Raw genomic sequence first — 17,524 nt, 5'->3', positions numbered from 1 at the left:
CTCTTTTGTCTTGTCGCGCTTGAATGCTTTAGAAGCATTTGCATGAACAAGAGGGTGATCATGTAGCTAATGTACCGCTAGCTAAAGGAAGACAGTAAAATGTACGGATGTTGCGTTAAGTGCATTTAATATTTCAACGCGTTAATCTGGACAAAAAGTAATCGCATGCCGCGTTAACGTTGACGGCACTAAAAAAAATGATGTTATTGTTCATGGAGGTTCAGCAAATGCACAGGCGCGTTTTTACACTCGTTGAAACAACCAAAACATCACCTTCTAGCATTTGCGACTAAAAATAGATGTGTGTGTGTGTGTGTGTGTGTGAACTGTAAAATATATTTAGGAGTATGTGTGAGAATAACAAGTAGGTGTTTAAAAAGTCTTAAATTCAGTTTTTGTTTATAGATTACAGCTTGTTTATAATTCTGGCATCTACTTGTTTATAAATCTGGGATTTAATTCAATTCTTATTATATGCATAATTCCATAATTATTAAATAAATACAGTTTGAAGCAGAAATATTTTAAAGCCTAGTATACTTGTTGTATTTAAATAAATTAAATAATTTTGCTTGTAAACGTCTCCTCGTTACGGAAGCTTGTTTCCACCATGGAATAAAAAATTAAAAGGTATTTTATCTTACAATTCTGACTTTCTCGCAATGAGGAATGAAGGTTATGAACTTTATATAGTTTACAAGTTTTTATATAGTATATAGTTTATAACTCGCAATTGGGAATTTATCTCGGAATTCTGAGAAAAAAGTGAGAATTGTTGGAAAAAGTCGCAATTACCTTTTTTATTTGATGACTATGATTGTAATAACGATAATTATACAAATAACTATAACGATGACTATGGTTGTAACGATAATAAAAAAAGCTATAACGATGAAACGATGACTATGATTGTAATGATAATTATAAAAATAACTGTAATGATGACTATGATTGTAACGAGAATTATTAAAATTATTAAAATTCTGTAGCAATTACCTTTTTTTAATTTTATTTTATTCTGTGGTTGAACCAAAACTCTGTGCTCTGTGAGCAGTTGCTCATTATCATTTAAAGAGACATGCACTGAAACGGGTCGCTGTGAACAGCGCTGGTTTTGAGGAGGTAAAGGTGTGTTGTTTTACACAACCATTGAGGAGTTTTAACCAAAGTATGTTACAAACTTTACATGAAGACCCTAAAGAATCATACCAACTTGTGTAAAATGGGCATCCGATGACCCCTTTAAGAATAAACCAATGATCAAGCTCAAATGAGCTGTGTGAAAGACACCCTGACTGAATAGTGTGGTCTTAGTTTTTGTCTAAGGAAATTAAATACAACTTGTTTGAAATAAAAACATGCCGTTTCTCTGTCACCAGTTCCGCTCACAAGCCGAAGAATCGTCTGCGCAGAGTGTACGAGAAAAGGACTTACTGAACACCGAACATCATCAGCGTCTGATCTCAGAGCATCAGCAGTCGATCACGCAACTCCAGGATCAGCTTCAGACCTGCAAACAACAAGCGGAAGAAGCGAACCGACGTCTGTCAGCGAAAGCCCAGGAGCTGGACGTCTGCGAACGAGAGCTGACCGTGTCCAGGCAGAAAGAGCGCATGTCGTCGGGAGAAATCCTGCAGCTCATGAAAACCGTGGAGGATCTCCAGCAGCGCTGCCATCATCACGGCAGCCAATCAGAGAGCGACTCGCTGCGAGCCGAGCTCGACGAGATGTACGGGGAGCAGATCACGGCGATGAAACACGAGCTTCGGATTCAACACGCGGCAGAAGTGGATCGAATCCGAGAGCAAAGTCGCGCCGAAGTGGAGAAAATCGTTCAGGAGCATCAATCAGAGATCGAGAAGTTCAAAGGTCAGGTGCTTCAGAGCAACGTCCTGAACGTGAGGGTCATCGAGCTCCAGCAGAAGCTGCAGGAGACGCTAGTGCTACGAGAGAAAGCGGAGCAGGAGTTAGCGCGGATGAGTGGAGAAAAACTCAGTTTAGCGCAGCAAGTTGAGCGTTTACACAGCGAGTTGTGGAGTGTGAGGTCAGAGGTCGGTGAGATGCAGCGCCTACGTGACTCGCTTGATGCCGCGCAGAAGGCTAACGTCGAGCTCGAGGTCAAGCATGAATCCGAAATCACTAATTATAAGATTAAACTCGACATGCTAGAGCGGGAAAAAGACGCGGTGTTGGATCGCATGGCGGAGTCGCAGGAATCTGAACTGGAACGACTTCGAACGCAACTCTTGTTTAGCCATGAAGAAGAGCTTTCCCGACTCAGAGACGACCTTCAGCGGGAGGGCCAGCTCAACGTGCAGAACCTGCGGGACGAGATGAGCGTGCGACACCGCGAGGCTATCGACGGCTACGAGGACAAGCTTAAGTTAGCGGAGAGCGAGCGAGTCGCGCTGCTTCAGGCGCTGAAACACAACGAGGAAAGCGGGAAATCCGAGGAACCGGAGAGACGAAGAGAGAGCGAAATCAACGATCTCCTGGAGAAGATCAACAAGCTAACGCTGGAGAATGAGCAGGCGTCCACGCGACTCGCAGAGCTTCAGGACGAGATCGACACGCAGAGGAACACGTTCTCCTTCGCCGAGAGGAACTTCCAGGTCAACTTCCAGGAGCTGAAGGACGAGTACGTGTTCATGGCTAACGCTAAAACACAACTGGAGGAGCGCCTGATCAGAGAAGCCGAGGAGTTCGAGAAGAAGCTCGCCGAGATGCAGACGAGACGCGAGGAGGTGGACGGGAGTGAGAAGCACACGACGGAGCTGATGGAGAAGCTGGAGGCGGTCGAGAGAGAGAAGGAGAGTTTAGCCGAGCGCCTCTCGCTAGCGGAAACGGATGCTAAACGCCTGCAGGTCGAGCTGGAGATGAGAAATCAAGCGCTGGTTCGGGACTGCAGTGTTTCTGGTGGGCTGGAGACGCATCACACACACATCAGATCAGGGAGGGAGGGAGAGACGCCTGCGAGTACTACAGCGAGCCGGCTCGCTTCACACACACACGCACACACTCGCGAGGAGCAGCTCTCGGTCTCCTTCAGCCTCACGCAGCAGGTAAGCAACATGCTACCGTTTCATGATGATTAAACCGAGTGTTCGTGCTCGTTCATATCGACTCTCTTCACAACTCGCGGTGCAACAGTTGGGTTTATCTGTATTGCTCTGCGTTTAAGAAGCTGCTGCTTTGAGGTAGACGGTCTGGGCATAATATATCTGTGCAGAACTGTGGGAGGATCTGATGCGCATCGAGGGCACTCAACGCCAGCCAGAACGAACGAGAGATTATTGCGATTCGGACAGAGTGCAGGGGGACCGAGGGGCGAGAGAGATTGTGTTATAGGAGAGAGAGAGAGACAGATGAGCTTTATTCTCCCTGTGTGTGAAACACTCTTTGATCTCGGCAGCTCTGATGGAAAAGGCCTTCATTTACACTTTTTTTGTCTCTAAAGACCATTTATGGGTGAATCTCAGTAAAGCAGATGCAGGTCACATGTCCTGCTAGAGCAAAAGAAAAAAGATGTTTATTTGCTTATTTCCATAGCACATAAAAGGGCTTTTTGAAATGTTATGTTATTTGTAAGTGTAATGACAATTAAGCACATTTGCACAACTCTCGTTATCCTAATGAGGCTGGATGAGCTTTACTTAATTTTACCTTAAACAAATTATCATTAGTCAGCAATTATTGCAGGTTTTTATTTAATTCAGCATACATTAATGGTACTTATTAATATATATATAAATTAATTATAAATTAATAAGTACATATATTACATATCCAGGATGTAGTTGAACTAGTTTCTTCACATTATCGCCATGAGGGATTTTGTGTGTGTGTTGTATTAATGATAATGGGGAAATTAATTAATATCACATGTCAACAAATCGTAATGGTCCTGAAATATGATTAGTTGCTTAAAATGGGCTCAGCATATAGATATATATTTGTATATGACCCAGACATGTTCTCTGCAGTTTCCTGGCAGACTTTTCTTGCTCCAAATGTTTTTTGGATAATTTTCAAGTGTCCCTTTGATCCTTTAACCCAAATTGTATCGGCTAATTTAGCAAATGACCTTTGCAATGATCGACTAACATCTGCATATTGATGACATTTACATGACTATTCTTCAGTGCAGGTGAAGTTTATGAACACTGGTGTTGATATGTAAATGTAGGGGCAATATGTTAATGAGCTCATACATGTGATGTCGTATGCTAATGAGCTCATGCATGTGATGTCGTAATCATGCAGCTGAGTTTCTGAACGAGTTTGTTTTCGATAAATGTCATGTTTTGCTAGATATGATGCTCCGTCCTCACCTACAGGATGGTTGTGTTCATGAGTTAAACTTTGTGTGTGTGTGTGTGTGTGTGTGTGTGTGTGTGTGTTCTGCAGGATGAGACGGGAGATGCTCAGGTCGATGGAAACTCGCGTGTGATTCTGCCTCTGGAAATGGACGTCGCTGAGCATGTAAGTAATTGTCTGTCTGTCTAAATCAAACTCGTGTTGTTCGTCATCTTATAGATGCAGCTCAACAGTTTAGGAGACACATGCACTGAAAGAAATGGTTCGTGATTTACTTTGAAATAGAGCTGCGCGATTAAAAGTTAAAACACCCACATGATCTTCGTCCTGAATGACAGCGATTCGGCTCGATGTCTATTAAACCTTTGACAAGCCTGATCACAGCGAACAACACAGCGACCTTCAGATGTGCGTTCTGACCCAGAGAGATCCAGATCAGCCAAATAACTGAGTGTTGTATAACGCAGTCTCTTGCTGCTAAACTGCGGGACGTGCTTGATATTAAACACTCTTATGAAAAGCATAGAGACGCTGTTCCCCAGGTGGCCTCCTCATAAGTGGAGTAAATGGGCTTCACATTATCAAATAACCTACACACAAATATGTTGAAATGCCGTTTTGGCAAGTAACCTTGTAAACATGGTCTGTTATGTCTTAAAGGGATACTTCACCTCTGGAAAGATGAGTGTGTATTTAAAATAGGTCATTTATGTAGAAGAAATGTGAAGACATTTTTGAATTTGGAGCTTTCTAGACTGAGAAAAGCCAGAAAATGTATTTTTGGCTTATGTGGATGAAAGACAACAACTCCCAGAATGCACTTGCTTCGCTACCCTAGGAGGCCACTCCCAAGCCACGCCTCCCGGTTAGAGAGCGCAGTTGAAAACAACAAGGTTAGGCTACTAGTGAGTCTCCGTGACGAGTTTGCCCGGGATATCGAGATCGCCCAAAATGTCCGGGATTCGGCTTTTGCGTTCTACAGTCGCCATTCATCATGTTTACTGTGTCGAGCAGGACGAGGCTGAGGGGCGCGGGAGAACGGCGAGCAGGACGAGACTGAGGGGCGCGGGAGAACGGCGAGCAGGACGAGGCTGAGGGGCGCGGGAGAACGGCGCGAGGCCGGTGGCGTCATTACTGATGAGCCGGTCTCGTATCTCTCACGGAGGAGCGGGAATTTTCTTAGCAATGTTAAAACGCACATCAACTGATCTCTTGTTTAGCGTTCATGTAAACACTACATTCAGATTCACCAATTGGAATGAATTCAGTTAGATTGAAACAAAAGGTGTGCATGTAAACAATGAATGGCGACTGCAGAAAGCAAAAGCGGAATCACGGATGTTTTGGACGATCTCGACGGCCGGACATGTCCGGGAAAAAGAGGATGGTAACCCCTAATACTCAGCTTTCTCCTAATACTCAGCTTTCTCCACAGAACAAGAGCCTGTTAGCTTAGCTTCCAAAGAAAGACGGCTGACACTGTGTACATTCTGTGAGTGAGATCCCTCCCTCTATGGGCGGGTTGAAAACATGTGGGACAGCCCCTCCTACTGGCTGACGATTTTTGCGTCATCGGAGGATTTTTTTCCAGACAAAAAATACATAAATCTCTTGTCTCAGGGGGACATGAGGGAGGGAAGCACGGTAATTCGAAAAAAGAAACAGGTTTTCTACTAATACAAAGCTTAATGCTAAATCCTGAAGTATCCCTTTAAGTGAATGTAAACACTTCAGAAAGAGCGTGTGTAACGGTATATTGGATCTGTGCGTTAGCTCTTAAAGTGACAGCAGCCTAATCAAACAACAAAAGACACAGATAAAGTCATTCACTGCTCTTGAATGAATAAACTGTAGTTTTAATACGATTAGTCTGTATGTAATGTGTGCAGCAGTGTTATAGGCTAGTGCTTATCTGAAAAACCTAAAGCTTTGTTTATTTCATTTGTATTTTTGCTCTGTTCTGATTTTATTTGTAATTTAGTTTATTTGTTCTTTTTTAATTTAATTATTAATTAACCTAATATTAGTTTTGTAATTAAGTATTGATAATTATGTAAATTTCAGCGACATTTAACATTACTCTCATCATAAAATAAGAGTTTGATCATATCACCCGTCTATAATCGTGTTAAACAATCGTGATTTCAATATTGAGCAAAATAATTGATTATGATTTATTATCTATATATATATATTTTTTAAAGACTGCAGCAATTAATATTTTGTCAGAACCTCTAGTAACTTACATGTTTTTGTTTAGTTGTCGGTTCAGAATCGTGATCCTCGTTTCAAACAAAAGAAGCTCTGCTTTGAAATAATTTTCACTCAGAAATTGCTGGTAAATTGAACAAATAATTACAAAGAAACACTTTGAATTGAACGTGAAATTTTTTAATAGAAAGACTGAAAGACTGTGTGTGTGAATGTGAGTGTGTGTGCGTCTCAGATAGCTCAGTGCTATTAGCTGAATCTGCCCTTTGGTATTAGTGCAATAGCTGTGACATTTATCAGGAGCCTGCGATTAAACCTTTGCCGGTATTTCCTGTGAATAAACGGCAGCAAATTTTTCTCTGGCATTAATTGCTTCTCGATCTCCATATTCCTGTGATGGTCATTAAAATGCTTCATTTGTGCCTGTGGCGATGTCATCACATCAATCCGTACGACACTCTTTGTGTCTCGTATAAAAGAGCCTCTCAGTCTTATGATATGCTAAACCACAGATGTGTGTGTGTGTGTGTGTGATTGGCTCATCTGAGCACTTCTCTCAGATCATTGTTTCAGATAAAGACTCACAAGATGTCCAGGCGGAAACCTCACACTGATGTGAATGTGAGATTAGTGGCACCAAACAGGGCTTTTGCAGAAATACTGATTGTTTCCAAGCAGGTTTTCCTGCTGCCTTTTCTCTGCCCGGCCTCTCGTCATTGGTCGGTCAAACAGACTCCCGCCATTGGCTGAGGCAGAAAATTACATGTTTCACTCACTTACACTGCCAATCAAAAGCTTGGGATTTTCAGTAATGATGCTGAATATTCAGCTTTGATCGCAGGAATAAATTACACTTCACTATATATTCACATAGAAAACAGCTGATTTACATTAGAATAATATTTCACTATTTTTACTGTATTTTTGATCAAATAAACGCAGCCTTGGAGAGCAGAAGAGACTCTTCCAGAAACATTAATAATCTTACAGATCTCAAACTTTTGAACGGCGGTGTATATTTGTCTCTGATGTATTTCAGCATCAGAATATGTGCACATTTATTTCACCTTCAATTCCAGACAGGTTCCTGCCATCACTAAGACCTCATGAGGTCAGGTGTGTGTCCGCTGTCCTTCACGCTGTGTGTGTGTGTGTGTGTGTGTAGGATGAGTGTCGTCTGCAGTTGGAGGCTCAGCGCATCAGTCTGTCGCAGATCCACGCAGCGCAGCTCGAGATGCTCATGGACACACACGAGCAGGAGCTGCGCAGTCGAGAGCGGAAGCTCATGGACACACACGAGCAGGAGCTGCGCAGTCGAGAGCGGGACCTCATGGACACACACGAGCAGGAGCTGCGCAGTCGAGAGCGGGAGCTCATGGACACACACGAGCAGGAGCTGCGCAGTCGAGAGCGGGACCTCATGGACACACACGAGCAGGAGCTGCGGCGTTTACAGGAGCAACAGGCCCTCAGCGCTCAGTCCGCAGGTCAGTGGGACGCCACATGAAACGAGCCCCGGTGTTTCAGATCTATTATTAAACCTAAGCCCACCGGCACCTATAGTTGCCCCAGTATATAGTTGTCATTTTCCTTTTGTAAGTATTTTTCTAGATGTTATCCATGTTTTATGTCTCAATGAAATGCAAGCAAACAACCAAATAAGGGCATTTTTTTCAGTGGAGACGCTTTGCTTGTTATGATACGGAATATCCGCGAAAGTGTTACCAGTATCTCATTTCATACATATTTTGTTTCTGTGTTGATTCTATATTGAAATGTCGATACAATGTAACGTATTTTCTCTCTCGTTTTAAATTATTTTGTTCTGTTATTATGCGTGTTGTTGTCATCTGTTGACGTTGTACAAGCAGAATGTGGCCAATGGTTGGTCGGTGTGGTATTAGTCCCGCCTCTCCTCCACTGTGATTGGACTGTTGGGTAAAAAGTGACAGTGATGAGCGCTGCGTTTTACCCAAAGTTGAACATTCTTCAACTCTCGGCGACCAGTAAAAAAGCGCTTAAAACGCTCAGCGCCTCGTTACACTCATGGCGTTTTAAAAACACGGCGTTCCCATTGAAAACAATTGGCAAAATTTCGCCAGCTGCGTGAAAAAATGCTTTGGTGGACACACGGCCTAACAGAACCCTTAACGCGCTTCGGCCGCTCATCCGCACAAAACAGTGCCTGGCGGCTCGAGAACGCAAACCTTGAAAAAAAAAAAAAAGTATATCTGATGGTAAAAGTATAAACTGACAGTGTTTGGTCCGCTCCCGCAGAGCCGAGCGAGCCGATGGTCCCGCAGCTGAAGGCTGAGTTTCAGGAGTCCTGGGCTCAGCTGGAGGAGACTCACCGACGCGAGATGGAGCGGCTGAAGATCTTCTACCAGCAGCAGAAGCAGGAGACGCAGGAGCGCTTCACATCCGAGATCCTCCTCCTTCAGCAGAGACTGCAGGAGCTCACGGGCGCAGACGAGCTCTTCAGGTGACCCCTCTTCATCACGCAATACAGCAACACACACTTACATTAGCTCCCAATTCACCCTCCGCAGGGAGTTCGATTGACAGGCGATCTGACCAACCATAATCCGCCATCCGCCATTTTTGTCCGACAGAGCAGTCAGGAGAGTTAGTAGATTAACCTTGGAGGATTTGAACTTGAGAAACAGTGTGTACTGACGTCTTTCTGCAGTTAAAACAACATTCTGATGTTCATTCATGTTTATTTGATGCTATAAAAGAACTAGAAGGAAGAGATGATCGGTTCACGAGCCGCTTTAACTGAGCGATCTGTCAGACACACTAAAGACACACAAAACGGTATTTATTGTTTAAATTTCTTTAAAAAATGACCAAATTTGAAAGTTGAGACTTTGTTTCATATCAACATAACCTGGTCTGTCCTGTCTCAGTGTGTTGTCAGTGTCCTCTCTGCTCCGCGATGTGTGTTTCACTGCGTGAGAACATGTGGCGTGAGAGAGGCGTGGCTTATGGGACACAGCAACAGTAACTAAAGGGGGCGGGTCTTTGCAAACGGTCATTAGCTAAGATTTTTTACGTTCTGAAAGAGTCTCTTCTGCTCACCAAGGCTGCGTTTATTTGATCAAAAATACAGTAAAACTGTGAAATATTATTATAATGTAAATCATCTGTTTTCTATGTGAATATACAGTAAAGTGTAATTTATTCCTGTGATCAAAGCTGAATTTTCAGCATCATTACTCCAGTCTTCAGTGTCACATGATCCTTCAGAAATCACTCTAATATGATGATAAGATGCTCAAGAAACATTTATGATTATTATCAGTGTTGAAAATAGTTTAGTATTTATGTGGAAACTGATATTATTTCTAAGGATGCTTCAATGAAAAGTAAGTTTAAAAGAACATTTATTTGAAATAGAATCTTTTGTAACATTATGAATGTCTTTACTGTCACTTTTGATCGATTTAAAGCAGCACAACAGAACAAAAAGATGATGTCTTTAGAGGTGTGCAGTATATCTCATCTATGATAATATTGTGTTGTACATTATCGAGTATGTCCCTCACTTTACAAAAAAACACATCTAGAGAGCGCACACATACACTGTGATTTACTCTGTTAAAATGTATTTATAATGCCCTCACAATATTCAAGATAATGGGCCAAAATACCTATGTATGTCTTTTATATAATTTCATTTAGTTAATATCAACCGAAGAGTGCTCTTTTTTTTTTCTTCTCCAAATATTAGCATGATTGCAAATATGATATTGATTTTATACAACAGTTCAATAAACCAGAAGTTAATATTAAGTGACTTACATTTTATACACAAATATTGCCTTGTTTTGCTATATTTTCGCCAACAAAAATAGTCTTAAAGCCACAGCACTGTTTTGTTTCATCACTGAATGAAAAAATCGGTTGAATGAATGATTCAATGACTCACTAATTAAGACATGACAAGTCAAATGCTTCGTTCCTGAATGAATGAGCCGTTTGAATGAATCGGTTGGATCTCAATGACTCGCTCATTAACAGTGACTTGCTGCATTCATTTTTTAAATCTTTTCTAGTATCAGTATTCAATGTTTTATGTTTAAAACATCAAAACATTGTTTCTGCCTGTATAACAGCAGGATAAACACATTCATGTCCCTCTGACTTTCATTAAACAGTGTAAATGAATCTAAATGCCACTTCAGACGCAGCCTCTGTGTTTTCTCTGCAGTGCAAAGATGAATTTAGTTGATATGATTTCATTTTAATTGGTAAATCCCTTTTGTGTCATTTATTCTAATTGAATTTAAAGGGGTGGTTGATTATGATTTCTCTTTTCTAACTTTAGTTAGTGTGTAATGTTGCTGTTTGAGCATAAACAACATCTGCAGAGTTAAAATGCTCAAAGTTCAAAGCAAAGGGAGGTATTTGCTTTTAAATCACTTTTTAAGGACTACAACAAACGGCTGGTAGAGACTACACCACATTCTTCCCGGGAAAAATTTACCTAAACCCCGCCCCCGGGAACGCGTTTTGAACGTTATCATGACAGAATATGCTAATCAATGACTAGAAGATAACTCTACATCAGCTTCATAAATCCATCAACTAACCATTCAGAAATGTCCTGTTCCTTCTACATGTTGTCACTTCTTCTTGAGTCTCTCCATCATTGTCTGACTCCGGTTTGAACATAAAAGGCTAAAAGTTTTTGAAATTTTCAGTGTGTGTCTGTGTGAGGTAATAGGACACGAGTTCTTGAAGCTCCGCCCCCTGTGCCGGGAGCAGCAGCTCATTTGCATTTAAAGAACAGACACAAAACTCTGCGTTTTTGCTCACCCTCAAAAAGTGACAATTTTGACATTTACATTTATGCATTTGGCAGACGCTTTTATCCAAAGCGACTTACATTGCGTTATCCTATACATTTATACATAGGTATGTGCAATCCCCTGGGATCGAACCCACAACCTTGCGTTGTTAACGCAATGCTCTTACCACTGAGCTACAGGAAAGCTATATAAAAGTATCTGTGGGGTATTTTGAGCTAAAACTTCACACACACACACTGGGGACATCAGAGACTTATTTAACATCTTGTGAAAGGGGCATTATACCACCCCTTAAATGTAAGAATTGTACATAAAAGATGATGTAAACTTTTAATTAGGTTAAAAAATGGCTTTATAAAGTAATGGCCATAAAAAATGCCCATAAAAGTAAAAAAATGTATGTAAACTTATTGGAAAACATCATTTCTGTCGCTGCTGTGAACTGACCAGAATAGGAAGAATATGAAAACTTTATGAGTCAGCTGTTCACGGCAGTCATAAACCTGCCAAAGTGCCAGTGCAATAACACACTCAGCAAAATATCGTATAATTATAGTTATCGATAAAAACCCAGAGAATATCAAGATATCATTGGTTTTTCATGTCACCAACATCAGAGAACCGTGAAGATGTGAACGTTATTGAGATATAAACTCCTCATCTAAGGGGTTCGTCTGAGTTGAACAGATCGTTTGTGATGGACTCTTCCTTTATTAATTGTATTAATTAAAGTCTGAGTTTCTCTCAGTCGCTCTGCTGAGCATTTTTAACGAAGCCCAGTAACTTTTCCCTCGCTGTCAGTTTGACATTTACACACTAAAGGCTGAAAACAGAAGGTCTCCTGGGTCATAATTCAACACTTCCAGCGAGTCTCTGCTCTTTAAACATTAACCAGCATTAGAGCTCCGCCTCCGCCATCAGGGGCCTCATCTATAACCGGTGCGTCGCACAGAACAGAGCCTGAACGAGACGTACGCCACTACGCCACTTCACACGCACAGGTCGTGATTTATAAAAACAAACTTGACGAGAAAATGTGCGCACCTGCACACAAACTCTGACCCATGCGTACGAGCGTTCTGGAGACGGAGCCGTTTGGCGACACCGATGGTGAGCTGGAGTCAATGGCTTTTTGGTCACTTTTAAACAGAACATTTTAAGAAAATTATACATATACAGAAAGATAATACAAATATAATTTCCCTCACCAAGCCTATCACATGAAGCAAACATCCTTCCCTTCTTAATGTCCGCGCCAGCGAGAGCGCTGGGCCGTTTAGTGACACTGACGCATAGCTAACAGCAGATGAAGGACAACCGTAAATCTTCATTATAAAACATAATCATAAATACAGTGCATGTTCACAATAACAGTTTACATAAAAAAAAGAATGATTTAAATTATGTTTTACTTCTGATATAAACATTTAGATTAAATAAGCCATTCTCATTACTGGAGTTAAACACTTAAATTACATGAAATCATTACTGAGAAGTTACAACATTTTGTATGTTCAATAAATATAAGTATCTGTAGTGGATGCGATGCTTCTGAACACTTTTCCTGTGGCATGTTGTGCTTTAATGTTTAACTACAGAGAGAAGTGCTTATCATGATAATAGCAGATTGTCTGAGAAAATATTTTCGTGCAAATAATGCACAACAAGGCCTATCTGTTCCCATTACAAATATAAAGCAATTCAAAATATTATTTTATTTTACACTATTTGATTGATTTATTCAAAAACAAGGCAAGGATCGGCTACTAGCACATCCATCTCATATTCTCCTAATGTCTTGTACCGTTAAGCATGGTATCACGTGGATGAATATGCATATGCAAATGATATGCAGATGCGGATATGCGTAGTAAAACGAGGCGTTGGAAGCTCATATATGGATATTTCAAGGAGGAGACGCATGTGCACAATCTTCCGCTGACTGGGATTATAAAGAGAATCTTGTGCAGGTTCTGGCGTTCACACGGGTTTATAAGGCTGAATATTTTTTGGTGTATGCCATTTTTGTCTTTCGGGCGCAAGCACACTTTTAGTAAGAATCCTACGCACAGTTTTATACATGAGACCCCTGGTGTGTGTAAAACAAACGTGAGCATCCGTCTCTCTGCTTGCTGACGGATGTTTGAAGGATCACACGCGTTTCTGAAGAGCTTCATAAATGATGGATGTGTTTAAACCCTTCAGCGCTCGTGTCGGAGACGCCAAACCTCACATCTCTCAGATGGACGTGCTCAGACGAGAGAAGCTCCTCTGCTTTGATACGCTGGCAGGAACGGGAGAGTTTAGATGCTGAAAGAGCAGCACTGCCCCCGAATGGACACCATATGACAGATCAGATCTCAGGAAGGGCTTCAGAAATATATTCATGATCAAATATCTTTCAGAAAGTGTGTTTTTCTTCTGCTCAAGCGCCTGACCTCCTCTAGCTCACTCTTAACTCTTGGCACTGTAGTAATGTGAATATCTCTGTCCTGTGTGTGATGAATGGCTGATGTTCCTCATTTGTTAGTCGCTCTGAATAACCATACGATGGATGATCTGTAGAGTTTCCGCTCTTTTCAACCAATGAATTTGCATGATTTTTCCCAATCGCTTCTGATTTACTTTAAAAACCATTTACTTGATTTTTTTAGACTTATTTTTTTACTGAGAATTTCACCCCAAGTTTGAAGTGTAAATAGGGTTGCCAACTTCAGAAAAGGAAAATGCGGGACAATCGTGGTTCTTTATAGGAAAATGAGGGACACTCAAAATATTTGTACTGTGTCGCACAGTGTTCGTCATTTCAGTGTCTGTAGTTAAGTGTGTGTTTAAAAGGTTATCAGACATAAACATTTAATTATTTTTGTACAATTTAATTCTAAAAAGAATATTAATGTAATAGCCTAGATTAAAAAAAGTCACATTACAAACAAACCATCGTTCACAGCATTTATCTAAAATAGAAAGCTTTTTTAACATTATACACTAGGCCTGCAGTTCAGAAGTTTGGGGTTAGTTTTTGTGAAAGAAACTAAAGAAAGTAATTGCTTCTTTTATTCAGCAAGGATGCATTACATTGATCAAAAGTGACAGTAAAGACATTTATAATGTTACAAAAGCTTTCTATTTCAGATAAATATCTTATGAACTTTATATTCATCAAAGAATCCTGGAAAAAAGTCGAGTCCGGCTTGAACAGGGTCCCCGCGGATCCTTAAAGTCTTAAAAGGTCTTAAATTAGATTTTTTTTAAATTTAAGGCCATAAAAAGTAAAAAAAAAAGTCTTATTTTTATTTATGAAAGGTCTTAAATTTTAGATGACACTTTGACTTAGACTTATCTAAATGCTTTCGAAATTAAAACTAATTAGTGTCTCTTATTATTTTTTTTAATGATCTTGGTGGATTTGCTTGTTCACGTGACAATTTGCGTCACTTACGGCAGTATATTAGCCTGCGTATGTCTCCAGCACGCGAGAGGAGAGAAGAAAACGAGTAAATGTCAGTTCAGTTGTAAGTTCAGTCTTTATGTGCTTAGGAGTGTGCAATGTTTTCTATGAACTATGATGATATTGTAATCATTGTTTTAACTATGTACGAGGCACTGCGAGTGCGAGCTGACATCGCGTTTCTCTCATGCTTGCTTTCACTGCGTGATGTGTCAGTGCAGTTATAGATGTGCCCAAATGAGTTTTTGTCTTATATTTATATCATATTATGTTGTCATATTAGAATATCACATGAGCAAGAGTGCCGTTTTCCTGTGCACAATTGCAAATGTGCTATTTATTTTATACAACAGTTAAATGAACAATAAAGTTAACATTGTGAGTTACTTTTTGGACACAATATTGTCAATTTTCACTTTATATTGCCGACGAGAATTTCATAATGAAGCCGATGATTTTTTATTTTATAAATTTTTTACTGAAATCCACGTTTTGAACGAATCATTTTAACGATTCAATTAACAATCACTTGTTTTTCTGAATGAATCAGCCGTTTGAACAAATCGGTTGACTCCAACAACTCGCTTATTAAGACAGTGACTTGCCGCCACCTACTGGTGGTTTCAGTTTAAAGTATCCTTTAATTAAAACGTTAAAATTATAAATCATTTCATATTTAAATATTGAATAGCTTTATTTATGCAATTGTAAATGAAGTGTAAATATAGTAGGCTAATGCCAGTTTTGATGCCGCTTCTGTGTCACCTCTGCACTGCAAGGATGGATTTTAATTGAATGATTTATTTTGACATTGGTACTGTGTTATTCTAATATAATTTAATTTGAATGTTAGAATTTGACATAAAAGGTGATGCATACCTCTAAATACATTTAGAAACAATGTCCATATATAGGTGAAAATGCCCCTGGAAATCAATTTAAGGTGGCAAATATTGCCCCTTAATAAAAATGTTAATTTCAGTCACTACTGTGAACTGACCACTGCATAGAATATAACAAATATGAATATCTTCGTGAGTCTTCTGTCAACAACAGGCCTAAACCAGCCAGGGTACCAGTACAAAAACACAATCAGTAAAATATCATTTAATTATTATCAACAAAACTTTGAAAATATCTAGACATATTTTTGTCAATATTGCGCACCCCTGATGTACGGTATTAATTTTGATTTCTTCAGGTCTTAAAAAGGTCTTAAAAAGCCTTAAATTTGACTTTAAAAATTGTGCAGATACCCTGTTGAAGCGGAGGCGACGGCAGAGGATTATGTTCGCAAATCAAACAGTGATTTGTCTCAAAAGAATGATTAAAAAAAAGCTGTGATTGGATGATGACAGGTGTCGGTGCTCATTCTCAGGTGTCGTGATCAGCACTGCTGCTGTTGCTGTTGTATCAGTCAGTGGTTAGACTGACAAAAAACGGGACGAGGGAGGTCACGCACGGGACAAATAAGTGTAAAGGTCCTCGCACACTGAGTCCGAAACTCTCATCCGAAATTTTTGCACGTTAAAAAATAAATACGACCTCACGATGTCAATCACGTTCACACACTCGATTTCCTACGTTTTTTGCATCCGTAGCGAGCACTTCCGAGCCACCGAATGACCAACACGAGAACACTGAGTGTGCAACACCTTAAGCCAGAAGAAGACTAATACAGGAAAGGAAAGACATTTTTTGAAAGCTATTTTAGCAGGAATACATTTATAAAGCCTTTCCTGAGCTCTGATATCTGTCATATCATGTCCAGTCTCTTCCACCATCTAAAGTCTCCCGTTCCTGACATTATTTATGTTAGAGCTCGGAGAAAATAGAGGAAAGTGGATATTCTTTATAGAAATACCCATGGTGTTAGAAGATCTTATTAATGTATGTGGTAAACCTCACACTATTGAGGATGTCGGAGGTAAGAAACACTATCATGTCGTGAAGTACAGTCTCGTGTGTCTGAGTGCATGTGTTAACTCTCTGTGAAAAACACTTCATATTTGGGCTTTATTTCTCCACAAAGTAAGAAGGAAATCAAGGCCTGAATTTCATGCGGTTTCAAACCTGTGACTTTATTTGCTGGATCATGATAGAAGATATTCTAAAACATCCGTGTCCAAACAAAGTCAATTAAACATATTTTGCATTAAAAAAATGAATGATGAGAATTTGGTGGGTGAAATATGTTTAATTGACTTACCTAATGAGCTCTTGATTATTTTTTCTTTATGACTCAATCATGAGCTCATTAACTCTAAACACTCATATTTCACCCATATTCTCATCACTCATTTTTTTATGCAAAATATAATGTATCCTTTTCGTTCTAGTTTGTTATATAATTTATTGTTATTATTCTTGACATGTATTTTAATACATTGTAATCCTCCTATGGTGTTAAAGGTCATAGTAAGGAGTGTATTGATATGCTGAAGCCGACCACAGTCAGCTGTGATTGTGTGTGTGTGTGTGTGTGTGTGTGTGTGTGTGTGTGTGTGTGTGTGTGTGTGTGTGTGTGTGTGTGTGTTTTTGAAGATTAGTTCTGGCAGCGATTCTGAACTCCTCTAAACGAACACGTTCCCCTGAGATTCAGTTCATATTTCAATAATTTAACAACACATGCGCATGATGAGGGTTAATAATCACATGACATGCAGATGTAGAGCTGGGCAACGATTAATCACATACAAAATAAAAGTTTGTGTTCACATAATATATATGT

General features: G+C 40.0%; 1 protein-coding gene across 9 annotated transcripts in view; it reads left to right on the top strand.

Moving 5' to 3' along the window:
* Positions 1 to 17,524, top strand: part of akap9 (A kinase (PRKA) anchor protein 9) — a 138,674-nt gene that overhangs the window by 35,263 nt on the left and 85,887 nt on the right. For all 9 annotated transcript variants that reach the window (XM_082186415.1, XM_082186414.1, XM_082186417.1 and 6 more), the window contains 4 exons: positions 1,380 to 3,062; positions 4,408 to 4,482; positions 7,694 to 8,015; positions 8,806 to 9,010. In XM_082186415.1, the coding sequence (XP_082042541.1) occupies positions 1,380 to 3,062; positions 4,408 to 4,482; positions 7,694 to 8,015; positions 8,806 to 9,010 (2,285 nt within the window). The remainder of the gene's footprint in view (positions 1 to 1,379; positions 3,063 to 4,407; positions 4,483 to 7,693; positions 8,016 to 8,805; positions 9,011 to 17,524) is intronic.

The sequence above is a fragment of the Leuciscus leuciscus genome (assembly GCF_965113295.1).
Source record: "Leuciscus leuciscus genome assembly, chromosome: 12".
NCBI lineage: Eukaryota > Metazoa > Chordata > Actinopteri > Cypriniformes > Leuciscidae > Leuciscus > Leuciscus leuciscus.
The sequence above is the reverse complement of the archived record's forward strand: the minus strand, read 5'-3'. Positions and strand labels throughout refer to the sequence as shown.